This window comes from Chamaea fasciata, unplaced genomic scaffold, assembly GCF_029207755.1.
Source record: "Chamaea fasciata isolate MVZ Bird 193981 ecotype frontalis unplaced genomic scaffold, bChaFas1.0.hap1 SCAF_3, whole genome shotgun sequence".
NCBI lineage: Eukaryota > Metazoa > Chordata > Aves > Passeriformes > Sylviidae > Chamaea > Chamaea fasciata.
The window spans coordinates 89,313,965-89,326,724 of record NW_027094088.1 but is presented as its reverse complement, the minus strand read 5'-3'; the positions used below and the strand labels follow the sequence as shown (position 1 = coordinate 89,326,724).

Sequence of the window (12,760 nt, the reverse complement as noted above, 5' to 3'; positions counted from 1 at the left end):
TTTAACTGCAGCTAGTCCTAGAACAGAGTCACAAGGACCAAGCAGTGACTTTATAGTCACTTTAACCTTCTAAGTCACTTATACTCTTGAACCAAAGAAAACATCAAGGACAACAGAATTGATAAATAGTATTTATATCAGTTGTCTGGTTTTTTTAATATAAAAACCCTAAGCAAAATAAGTGAAGATGATCAATGAAAATGATAGTAACTAAGGAAAAAATTACCACTTTCAGCTAACTGAAATTCTGTGAAGTCATAACTTTGGTCTTAGCAAGGCAAGAGATAGAGTTAACGGGATTACACTGGAGATTCAGAAGTGGGAAACTGAAATTTCGTCCAAAATCTGTCAGCTAGAGCATAGATAGATGATATTCTAAAGTATCAAAACAGACTACCACTGAAGCCTGTGAGAACCACAACACAGTGATCACCACACCAAGGGCTTTGTCTTGGACACCTGACTAGACCTGAATGAAAGCTCAGCACTGGTTTAAGCAAGAGATCCAGGTGATCAAAGCTGTTAAAATTACCACCAGGGATTGCTGTGTTTCTTTATCTTGATACTGGTTTTTTTGTTGGTATTTTCTTAAACAAAACATGTAAAAGATACAAATTTATACCCACCAATGCTGTAAAGTTTTAAGGGGAGACTAACAACAGACTTGTTCTGGCATGAAAACCCCTAAGCATAACATGAAAAAGGATTAGACCAACATTTGTGTGCAATTTGACCCGCTTTAGAGGCTGCTTCATCACAAACAAGAGGTTAAGATTAAGACATGGAAAACAAATGATTAACACTGAAACATGAAATAGCTCATGCAGATTTGTATGGGTTTAACCACAGATTTCTGGAATTCATCAAGCATGTCTGTGACTGGGAAATGCATTAATTTCTTAACATGGGACAGGTGCGTAACACGTTAAAATGGCAATGTTGTTGAATATCTGTGTATTTGTTAGTCCGCAAAATGATAGTACCATTCACCCTATGTGAACTACTAATTTATCCTTTATTATTCACCTCATAGCAGTTATTGTGAGGAGAAGTTATTTTACTTTGCTAATCAAACCATGCCAGGTATCTTTTATCAAAACCCTACTAGTAATGCATTTCAGGTACTCCTGGATCTAAGATCCCTTTCTCCTCTCTTTTGTGCGTTTATATAACCCAGCAGAAGTAATGGAGCGTTCAGCACAAATGGGATGTGCCATTTCACCGTACTAAAACAGCATACCAGATAACCAGCAAGCATTTTGTTGCACAGCCCTAAGGTCACATGCAGAATAACAGAGAGATAAACATAAGCCAAAGAGAATGTGAAAACTAAAGTAGCACAAGATAGAAAACAAGGATAAAAATAAAGGCTTGCCAGCACAAACAAAAGGTTTAGAGCAGTTTGAGCTGTACTGGCAACCACTCCTCAAACTCTGAAAGAGATGTTCAACTACCAAGTCACAACCACCAACAGGAGGGGTTTTATATCCAGTGAGATGGCTTACAAAAAGAGGCATTTGCTCCTTAAATGGTGGTTTTATGGCATTAATGACAGAGACTTCATGCTTCTCGCATCCTTGCTGTGATTCAGATGAGTCCCAAAAATTTCAAGAATTCCACACTCATTTTCTTACCTAAGACTTAGGAATGTTATTTTTTTTTTATAAATCACTGAAGAATTTCAGAAGAAACAACTAAGAGTTCAGCTGTGAAATAAAATATCACAAGAGTATACCCTAACAAATGCTGAAGGACAGGCAATGCTGCTGCATTGGCTAATGACAGACAGTGCAGCCCTCACATGGAATAGACTTTATCCTACAATCACATATAGCCACAGACAGGACAACTGGCCACATAGTTCCATTTTTAAATCTTTAAGAAGATCAGACCTTGAACCGTTCCAGTTCTTTTAAAGCAGAGGCAGAGTAAATTTCAATCCCTGGATTGCAAGGCACACAGCTCAGGCAGCACCAGGAATGGTTGCCAGGAGAACAGTGACCAATCAGGCCCAGCACTCCTGATCTCTCATGGCCTCCTCAAGAAAGGAGGCAGCGTGTCTACTGAATGGTGACCCACCATGGGTCACCTTCTGTCTTCTGCACATCCTTTACTGAAATGGGCTGCCACAACTGAGGTGCCTCCTCCTCTAGCCACCCTGTGTGAAGGCCACAGCCTTACAAATCTACCTGTCTCACCTTTTCACCAACACTGGTAAAAGTTTAACTGCTGATGCTGGACCAGTGAACAGTTTATGGACTGCTTGGGGGCAGACTAATCAAAAGTGATTTTTTCTTAAAGGTTTATGGGGAATCAGCAGCAAAAAAAAAGTATTTGCTGACTGGCAAGAGAAATGTAAAGAGGTTACACGTGCCAAAGAAGTTCTAAGAGAAAGTGCCCATCTGGCTGGAATGGGCTGGACAGTACTGTAACACCTGGACAAAATCATCACTGACCAGAACCTTAGAAAGCAGCATCCTGCAGAGGTCTGACAGCAAAGAGACAAAGAGAGTGAAAGGAAAAGTGCTAATGGCAGTTCCTGAGCTGAAAAATTATGATGAAACTGAAAAAGAAGAAGTCTATTGAGTCATTACTTAGATCTTTCTGAAATTTTTTAATCTGAGTTCACAAAGGCCTACTTTCAGCTAGATGGAAGTTCAAAGTTCTCCTTTGCTTCAGCATGCTTTTTTCAACCAACTGCAAGTGATTTTAAACATTTAACTTTTTGTTAAGGAATGCTTTCAGTAGTTTGAAAATAAATTATCACCAGTTTTCACAGAATTTGAATCTTACTAAAATTGCAATGACTTTATTAAGACAAATGCTGCTTTCATTTATAGTTGCTCATCTCCAATGTCATCAGTGAAAATGTACTGGATGTTGAAGAAGGAGTCCATTAAAGTATTAATTTGGATATTTATACATACAGCCTATGATTACACAAAATACTATAATCTGATTGAGCATGTTCTCCAGGTGCCAGGAAAATAACTTATAACAGTCATTACATTATGAAACTGAATTTAAACTAAGCCACCTACTATTAAAAGCATGTGAAATACGTACATTGAAAGCTTGCATAAATCCTAGTAACATACATGTATTGGGATTTTTCAATACCCACAGAACAAATTATTTTCTTACAGTTTAATAATCCACCAGATTTCCCATTCCAGCTTTTCAGTATCTCTTATGTAATTACTTGGGACACAGAAGAATGGATACTTTCTGAACTTGTGCAGCTGCAGAAGTCACTGCTGTAACTTAGAATAACATTTATATTTATCTAGTTATGCATACCAATTCACAAAGCCATAACCATCTCTAGATATAATTCAGATGCAAGAGAAACATAATCCTCAAATGTGTATTATTTTTTTTCTTTTATCGTGTCTTTCTCCTAAATCATTCCTAAATCCATTCTAATAATCAGAGGGATTTCCTATTTTGAGTAAATAATACCCTCCAGATAAGGACCATGACTCAGAGAAACAGTAAGTCACAAACAACAGCCAAAAAAAACCATCTCTGGCATCTTGACTACTTCCCAGATTGCAGTGTTATTAGAATATACATAACTGATGTCTAGCAGCCCCAGTAACATCACACAGCAAACAGCTTCTTATGCTCACTGAGAAATTAACTATTTCTGTAAATGCTGGGAAAATTTAGGGGCAATTCAGGTTAAAAGACCCCCCCTTAAGTGTCCAGATACTCATGTTTACACACTGGCTAGGTTTTGAAAAGATCATTTTATGCAGTGGGGACAGGATTTAGTTTCCTCAACATGGGCTTCTGGAGCCCTTTAAGATAACCTGCAATATCTCAGCTGGCCTCCAGCTGCAGGTCCAGAAGATCATGAGTCTCTCACAGGCCTGGTGTCTCATCAGAGAACCCCACACACACGTCCTGCATACTCTAGGACACCTCAGATATCACTCAAATGCCACCTGTCTTTAAGAGACTGAATTAAAAGCCCTATATTAGTTGTTCAATCAACAGCAATGTTTCACATCCTGAAGCAGAGACATAAGAAAGGCCATTGACCATCTAGAATATTTGAGACACTTTAAAATACCTGAGATATCCATATGGAGATAGCATTTTACACCACAAGACCTAAGGAAACCTGCTTCCCACTGCAAATGCTACTGGTACGAAGTGTCATCTCAGAACACACACACAGCAACTCTGCTGGACAAGTGAATAGCTCCATAGGTGCTCTAGGCATCTCCTTCAAGTGATCCGAATCACTCCATCAGCCTCACCCTCTGTATTGTCTAGCCCCTAGGCCTCAAATCCATTGCTAAATATTTAAGAAGCATTTAAGAAGCAGTTGATCCTGCCTGATCTGTCTCTTCTCAGATGAGAGTGGGTTTCCCATAAGACCCATGTCACGCTTCTCATACTCACATGGGTGTCTCATAATTCTCCAACAACACAGATGTTTATGTTTAGTTGAGTGGAGTGAACCTCTGGTAGCTCATTAGTTGACTCATTGTCTCGGCTGTACTAACTGTATAGACTAAACCACTATCCTTCTGATTATCAGATTAAAGGGACAATTTAGACAATTGCATAAGAACACAGCTCCCCATAAGCGCACAGATTTAGGTGTCTTAACTTCAAACTGAATCTCATCACAACTTTCCCAATGACTATGGAACTACTCCATGCATAAACACAGTTACTATCACAATGCTTTATCCCTTGGTGAAGACTCCCCTGGTACACTTTGCTGTTTAGATTTTTCCCTGATTTTAAATCTAAGTGAAGAAAAAAAAAGAACTTGAGGTCTAAGCATGGAAATACTTCTGAACTTCACATTCTGGACCCCAAGTGGTCAGATGCAGGTGACAAAGACACCGAATTACCATATTCTTCAAAAAAAGTGGCACAGCAGGAAATGTTATGCAAGCACAGACTAGTGCAGGGTGTGTGTCTTACATCACTTTACAAATCCCTTCTGCATTCAATGTAAGTATACTGCAGCCATTAGCAACAAAAAGAATATATTTTTTTAAACATCCTGTTCTTCAGTTACTTCATATTTATTAAAGAGGCTTAATATTTAGTCAAGCACCAGTAGTCATCCTTAAAATTACTTTTTCATCAATTTTGAAATATATTATTTTGAAAAAGGAGGTCATCAAGATGGCAAACCCCATACTGCGGGGTATCAAACACAGCCCAAACAGCCAGCAACGAGAGCTAATAATCCTGCTGTACCCAGTGTTGGTGCAGCCTCACTCTGAGAACTGTGTGCAGTTCTGGTCCCCACAGTTTAAGAAGGGTATGAAGGTCCTTGAATATGTCCAGTGAAGGGCAACAAAGCTGATGGCAGGGATGGAAAGCATGTCCTAAATGGAGCACCTGAGAACTTTGAGTTTTGTCTAGTTCGGAGAAAGGGAGGCTGAAGAGTGATCTCACTGCTCTGTGGGGAACTAGAAGGAAGCATTAAGCTCTTTAAAATGGAACCCATCTTTTGAAATGGAAGAAAAGACAGTGCTGGGAACTATAGACCTGTCAGCCTCTCCTCTGCGCCTGGGAAGATCATGAAACAGATCCCAGGGAAGTTAATAGAATGCCCCATTCCTGGGAATGTTAGGATGCCCCATTCCTGGGAGAGTTCAAGGCCAGGTTGGGTGGGGTTCTGAGTTGAAGTTGCCCTGTAGTTGAAGGTCTCCCTTCAACTCCTTCTGAGTTGAAGTTGTCGTGTTCTGTAGTTGAAGGTTTCCCTGCCCCCAGCAGGGGCGTTGGAACAAGGTAATTCTCAATGTCCCCTTCCAACCCAAACCATTCTGATTCTCTTCTCTCTGATATCCAGCCACTGGACACATGGGAATACTTCAAAACTGTGCTGGGAGGTTTAGATTGGACATCAGGAAGCATTTCTCTTCTATGGGGGTGGTCAGAAATTGGAACAGGCTTCTTAGACAGGCAGTCGATGCCCCAAGCCTGTCAGTGTTTAAGATGCATTTGGAGAGTGCCCTAAGCAACATGCTTGAACTTTCAGACAGTCCTGAATTGCCCAGGCAGTCCCACTAGGTGACCCTTGTAATTCTCCAACTGAAATATTCTACTCTGACAGATCTACAAGATCTGAATTGTAGTTGCAGACATTCAGTTGGTAGTTATTTGGGTTAGGACACAGTGAAGTGTGTTTTGGCTGCAATTTAAATGCTTCAACATATTTCATATGGAGCTTACTACCTTACAGGGGAAAATCCTTGCCACACCAGTTCACCTAACTAAGGCAATTTATATAAATTGGTTTTCCTTTTCATCCATTTTCTACAACTGTAGCACTAACGTTCATCAGTTTTTACAAGCACCTGAAATTGTGCCAGACATCCTGTGCCTCATCTAATAAGAAAAACTAACAATTCCATTCTGCAAAAACCTAATAATCAGGTTCAGAAACATAAAATACACATAAAGTAAAGGTTTAACTTCCACCAACAGCTTCTATTAGGGAGTTGTTAATAGTCTTTATTTCTTAAAATAGAGCAACTTTCAATCACAGCCTAATTCTTTAGGTCATGCTTAAATATATTTAAACCCAGCCTTTTTTTCTCTATATAACCATGTGGGAGCAAAGACTGATGGGACAAGGGGAGCTGAGGGAACTCCAGGTCCTTGCTAGTGGTTTCTCCTTTATTCTATGTGCTGGTCCAGGATGAGATGTGCACCCTGTTTATATCCTGGTACCATTGGCCCTGTTCATGCCTTTGCTCCTCGTTAGGATTTGCAGAAGGGCCTATTAGATCCTAAAAACCTTTCTGGGTTTTTTTAAGAAATCTTTTTCAGTCATAAATCCAGTGTGGAATACTCCCAAGTGAACCATGCTTTTTCTGTGTGATCTTGCGAATTTCTGATCATTTAAAATGCCTGCACAGCAGGGAGTTCATCACTAACAATGCTGCAGTCACTAAATGGGAATTATCTGTCATCTGAATTACATCATCTACAGCCAGGGCCATTATGCAAGCCTCCTTTTGAGGTGCAATTCAACACCACACACTGTAAGGCTGCATTATACTGTACACAATCCCACCAGTGTACAACAACCAGAGTGCCACCTAGTGTGACCCATGCCACCATTGCTGGGGCTAGAAACCAGTGCTGATGTGGGAGGAACTACTAGAAGAGGCTGAGAGTACAGCTTGCTAAAATACTCATAGCAGCAGATCCTGAATGAAAAAAATATTCAGTTTTCAGTATATTTTAATACTCATCAAAATAAGTCTGTAGAATAAAACAAGAAAGATATGTCCAAACACTGGAAGGAATACATCAATTACTGTCTTTAATGATGTTCAAAACTGAAGCAATTTTTCTCTCAGTTCACATACAGGAAATTAGCAAATAAAATCTTGAGATTCAGTTTACACCATGAAATAATCATAATACATCATCAAAACCTTCAGAAATACATTAGAGAAGACATAAAATCTATGGAGTCCTGTCAAAGTCGATATTCCTCTCAACTATGCAAGAATCTGACCAAAAACATACAGTCAAGCAAAACTAGGCTTACCTGAAAGTGCAAAATTATGGTCCATATCAACCCCAAAGTCAATTTGGGATTCCCATCTGTTATATCATCATTTCTGATGTTAACCAGTTTCACCTGCCATCACAGAAAGAAAATACAGGCAAAATTGAAATAAATATGCCACAAAAACATAATGCATTACACAGACATGACTGCAAAGGATGCACTACTCACTTCCTGAGCCTACTCTGCTGGGTTTTCTATCTCTCAAAAGCAGAAAGGAATTGCATTCTGCTTGTAAGCGACCTGCCAGGAATTGCCCTCTCCCACTCACACCGGGATGAGGAAATTCCTCAGCTGTCAGTAGGCTGGCAGATCTGCTCCCCATGCCAAATACCCTTTGCCTTGGCTCTTGTCAAAAGGGGAAAGCACGAGAGAGCAGGGCAGGATAACATGAATCCAATGATCTGTAGCTGCTGTATCAGTCCCAGGGCAGTGCCGACACTGGGAAGTTATTGCTGCCATTCTTCCACCCCACGCTTTCCTGCGCTTAAGCAATGATTCAGCAGTAGGAGAACTGGCCTGCTAAAACACAGGTCTGGCTTGATAAAACTAGGAACGTAGTACCACATTTAAGTAAACAGTGGCTTAAAAAAGCCAATAATTATTATAGTTTCTGATGCTGAACTCATTCATAGTGCTATAAACAAATGGTTAATAGGATTAAAACAAGAGCTGCTGTTATTACACTCCCATAACTCACACCCACTGTGAGCTCAATAATTCTGAGGGTTTTGTCTAATTTTATTATTATATTTAATTTCTCTCTATATATTATGCATCCATATAGCCTAGCAGTTAAAGATGACCCAGTGAAAAGACATTTTATGCCTACATTAGTACAGCTGCATGCACATGCTTTTCAACAAATACCCTGCTATCAACTGAACAAGCAAAGGCATGTCCTTCTTTTGATCTGCAAAGATAATCTTAAATATTTGGAGGGGAAAAAAGCACCAAACCACACTCTCTGCAAGAAAGACAGTGTATTCCACAGTTTGTTGTTTGTTTATTTCTCAACTCAGGCTTCAAAATTATCAATATATAGGCTTTCTCTGCTCTACAATCACAATAAAGCATTGTACTTGGAGGTTACACAACCAACCTGGGCCAGTTAACTCCTAAATACAGTTTAGAAACACCGACTAGAGGGCTGAAACGTTAATCAACTGCAAGCCCCACTGACCATTTGCCAAGACCAAAGCCCTACAAACATTTTGTATACTAGAAAGCAGCCATCTTCATGAAGCTGAAAGGCTAAAGAGAGCATGAAAATCCTCAGATCACAATCAACAGCAGCACATGCACGTTCATAAATGCGAGGATGACACAGCTCTACACCTCCTGCATCTTAATACACATGGTCTGCCATGCATAAATAAGGCACGGTGCAGCACAAGTCCTGAGCTCCTGCTGCATAAAAATGCCATTGTGACTGTCAAGTAGCTGTTCATTTACTTTGTAGTGTACTTGTTCAGTGGCTCACTTAGGTTAACAGGAAAAGTTTGCTTTGAACTCAGCAAAGGAGGATTTTGTACTCGGTGTACACACCACTCAGTGACCCGAAAGGCAAGTTTGAAATTTCAAAATGCAAAAGGACATCTGGTTTCATAACAAAACTAAGTATCTGTCTATGGTTTGCTGCCTCATATTATTTCAAACCTTTGAAATAGAAAAACAATGCAATTTTTTTTTTTAATCAACCAATCAGAAAGTAGATTTTCAGTGTCAATTCATTGGGATGTGATGGATAGGGAGGAACAGTTTTTCTTTCCATGTTTTGGATTTTTTTTTTTTAATTTCCATTTTGTAAAGGGAGAAATCAAGACTTCTGTAAGTGTTTAAAAGATAGTGAAAATTGGAAGGAAATTCATAGCAGCAGAAATACAGCAGTGTGGATTTCAAGTGTCTGGCTAAAAGGAGATAAAAGTGAAATTAAGCCTGAATATTCCACAGTGCCCAGGTGACTCTGACACCTCTGTATTGTTCTAAAAAGACCAGTTTTGCTTTAATCAGGATCAAAGCTTGAGAAAGTTTTCCCAAAACAAATACAATCAAAACAAGGAACTCCCATAAAACATTCTAATATATTTGAATTGGCGTTTTGCACTAAAAATTAGATTGTGAACAAAACTGCATACCAACTAGAATCTGGGCAGCATAAAAGACTGTTAAATTCACTGTAAGCAACTCCTAAGGATGTCACCCATAATTTTCTCCTCTTTAACAGCATATAACACATGGAATGTGTTGTTATTTCTCAGGGAAGGGTGCTGTAAAACTACCTTTCCCACATCTCTCTTAACCATCTCCAGCATGACATAAGTCTGAGCCTACATGAGCAGCTGTTAGACAATATGCACCAGAGACAAAACAGGGCAAATTTGTTATTTATTAGCTATAAGTGACAAAATTTGCATTCATTCTTTTTTTAAACTATTATTTTCATCATACCTGGCGCTTTTTCAAATAGTCAAGTGCAATTTGGACATTCTGCAGTCTGTGGAAACGCATCCGACCTTTTTCCCGGGGCTACAAGTGGAAAACAGTATTTGTGAGATTTTCTCATCAGACTAAAGAACAAACAGCCTGATTTAAACACACCATGTAGAACATTTGAAGCACTACAGCTTTAATGAAGTCAACACCTTTGGTGGAAAAGTGTGCTTTAACTATTTATTTTAACTGTAGTTATTTTTTAGTACAGTGGATGGCAAGAGAGAGCAGTGGTCCCCAACTGCAACTTTGATCCATGCAGACTGATAGCTGTCCCCTGTAAAGTACTATTAAGGCCAAGAAGGGCTATTACCTACAGAAACTAAACTGGAATACATTATTATAAAATATTTACAGTGTATTAAGCAAAACAAAACATAAGTAATGTCATGGACTTTTACATTGTTCTGGTAAATTCTGTGATGGAAAAGCTTACCTCTGTATGGAACTTCATGGCTTAATGGTATGACTGCATAATCATTATGATAGCTATGCATATTTATTTAAAGCATCTTAAAAAGATAGTATCTTCCTCCAAACAGAATAATATGACATAAATAGTCCTAGAATGTAAGTTTAAACTCTTGATTTGGGTAGAAAACTTTAAAGCATGAAAAAAACTAACAAGTCACTCCCCTCAAAGCAAGGTCAGAACTATCAGAAAGAAACTGTAAAATAAAAATGAGCGGTGTGTTAACGGAAACATGGCAAAACTGCATGCAGTTAGTGTAAAATCACCAAGAAGAATCACACAGAAAACACATACTTAGCTGTCACAGATCAGCATGGGAAAGCAGTTAAATTTATATCATCAACATCATATCCAAGTCCTTCTATTCTTCCTTATTTCAGATTTTTCACAAAGTTTCACAGCAATAAACTGAAGCGGACTATAATTGCTAGGGATCAGCCATGAAAATGAGCATTTCCTCAGACAATCACTGTGAAACACACAGATAAGCCCAAGCCTTCCTCAACTGCCTCTTTTCCCCCTACGGAGTATCAGATGCTTGCCAAAAAGAAACACAGGAAAATGAAGTTGAATAAGAAGCATAAACTGAAACAAAAATAATTTTAATTTCCATTACAGAATCTTCTATTTAGCCCCTTGTTTTTCACACCAATAACTGTGGACCAAGAACTACAGCCCTTGCTATAAAGTACCTCCCGTGGATGGAATGAAAGACTGCAGACCTGGAACTTGGTTTTCCACAACATGGAAGGTATAGTAAATCCCAAAATACACAGTTAGCATCTCAGAGGGGAAATATTTTTTTTATAAAATTTGATTGATGCTGCACTGTAGAAAAAAAGCAGACGAATTCCACTGAAATCACAACTGCAGCACAACACACGGGAGCCAGGGAGGCACTCGGGCCCTACGACAGCAAGTTGCTTTAGCAAATGCCAAAAGGCAAGGTCTAAAAAGGCATGAAACAGCTCACTTGGACTAACAAGCGCCCAACATTTTACACTTGATGAGTAGATATTTCCCTTCTGGATGGGCAAAATGTAAAGAATTGATAATTCAGCATTTGTTGCAAGAAAGATAAACCCTGAAAACTATCTGTATTTTTAGTAGCCACAACACAAAGCTGTTGCTTAACTTCTAGTCTTCCTGCTTTGATAAAAATCACTACTACATATAGGAAATTCTAACAATCAGATCTGCACACTGAATTACCTTATTTCAAGACATTATCCAATATTATGGCACGCACACCATGCACATAGTAAACTGGTGCTTATAATTAAGACAAATCATTTTTTTGCCATTGATTTCACTAAGAAGAACCTTCAAGTCTTTGTCTAAATTACTTGTATACGGACAATACTCTTTGCAAGTTAAAAAGAAAGTCTTAGTTTAATTGAATTATGGTATTACCCTATCTATTATTTTTAAAAATTATTTTATGTCTTCTTGATAGTGTTGTCCAGTATACATTTGCACCATGGTTTTGTACAGTATAATGAAAGAAAACAAATAGAAATCTTAGCATTTTAGCTGTTCACAAAAAGACTGAAAAAAATTTGTTTTTACCATACCTCCACCATAAACACATGTATCCTGGTTTATCAACAGAAGTTCTTTTGTCCTTTCTACAGCCCACTACTGCAGCACACCAAACTAAGAATTCACATTAGCAGACACCACACTTCAAACACTACATTAGTACAGTTATGGGGGTCGGCACCTACCCCCTTATCCTCATCCTCCACATCCTCATGCTGTTCATTTGCGCATGCTTCTGTTGAACTCACCAACCGTAAGGTCTTCAAAAAATCTCGCTCTCTTGGCTAATGAATACAACAGACAGGAGACAGGACAGCAAAAACACAAGACAGACCACAAATGAAAAGAAGAGCATGAAAAGAAGAACATAATGAAGAGAACAAATACCAAGCAAGGGAAGTAATGCTCACAAAGAAAGGAAATGACACCTGAGGAGCGTGTTAGACAATTTCAGGGACATTTGATCCTTGTTATTTGTAAGTTACTCCCTTAAATGCAAAAAGATATTAAGCATCCAATACTTGTTAAAACAAAAATCAGAAGGAAAAGGAAAGAACAAAAGAAATAGTGCAATACCCTATTAAGAAAGGAAGTCTCACTAACCACAAGAAATGAAGAGAACAGACTGCACTCCCCCACATAATTCACACCAGCATATTTACCAACAGAAATACAACTTGTGTCTTTGGTAT

At 38.7% G+C, this 12,760-nt stretch overlaps 1 protein-coding gene across 6 annotated transcripts in view; it reads right to left on the bottom strand.

Moving 5' to 3' along the window:
• Window positions 1-12,760, bottom strand: part of DST (dystonin) — a 289,675-nt gene that overhangs the window by 170,981 nt on the left and 105,934 nt on the right. For 5 of the 6 annotated variants that reach the window (XM_066179759.1, XM_066179753.1, XM_066179754.1 and 2 more), the window contains 2 exons: window positions 10,013-10,090; window positions 7,541-7,633 (listed from right to left, as the gene is read on the bottom strand). In XM_066179759.1, coding sequence (XP_066035856.1) covers window positions 7,541-7,633; window positions 10,013-10,090 — 171 coding nt within the window. Of the gene's footprint in view, window positions 1-7,540; window positions 7,634-10,012; window positions 10,091-12,253; window positions 12,353-12,760 lie in introns of all 6 variants that reach the window. The other variant, XM_066179751.1, reaches the window with a different exon arrangement.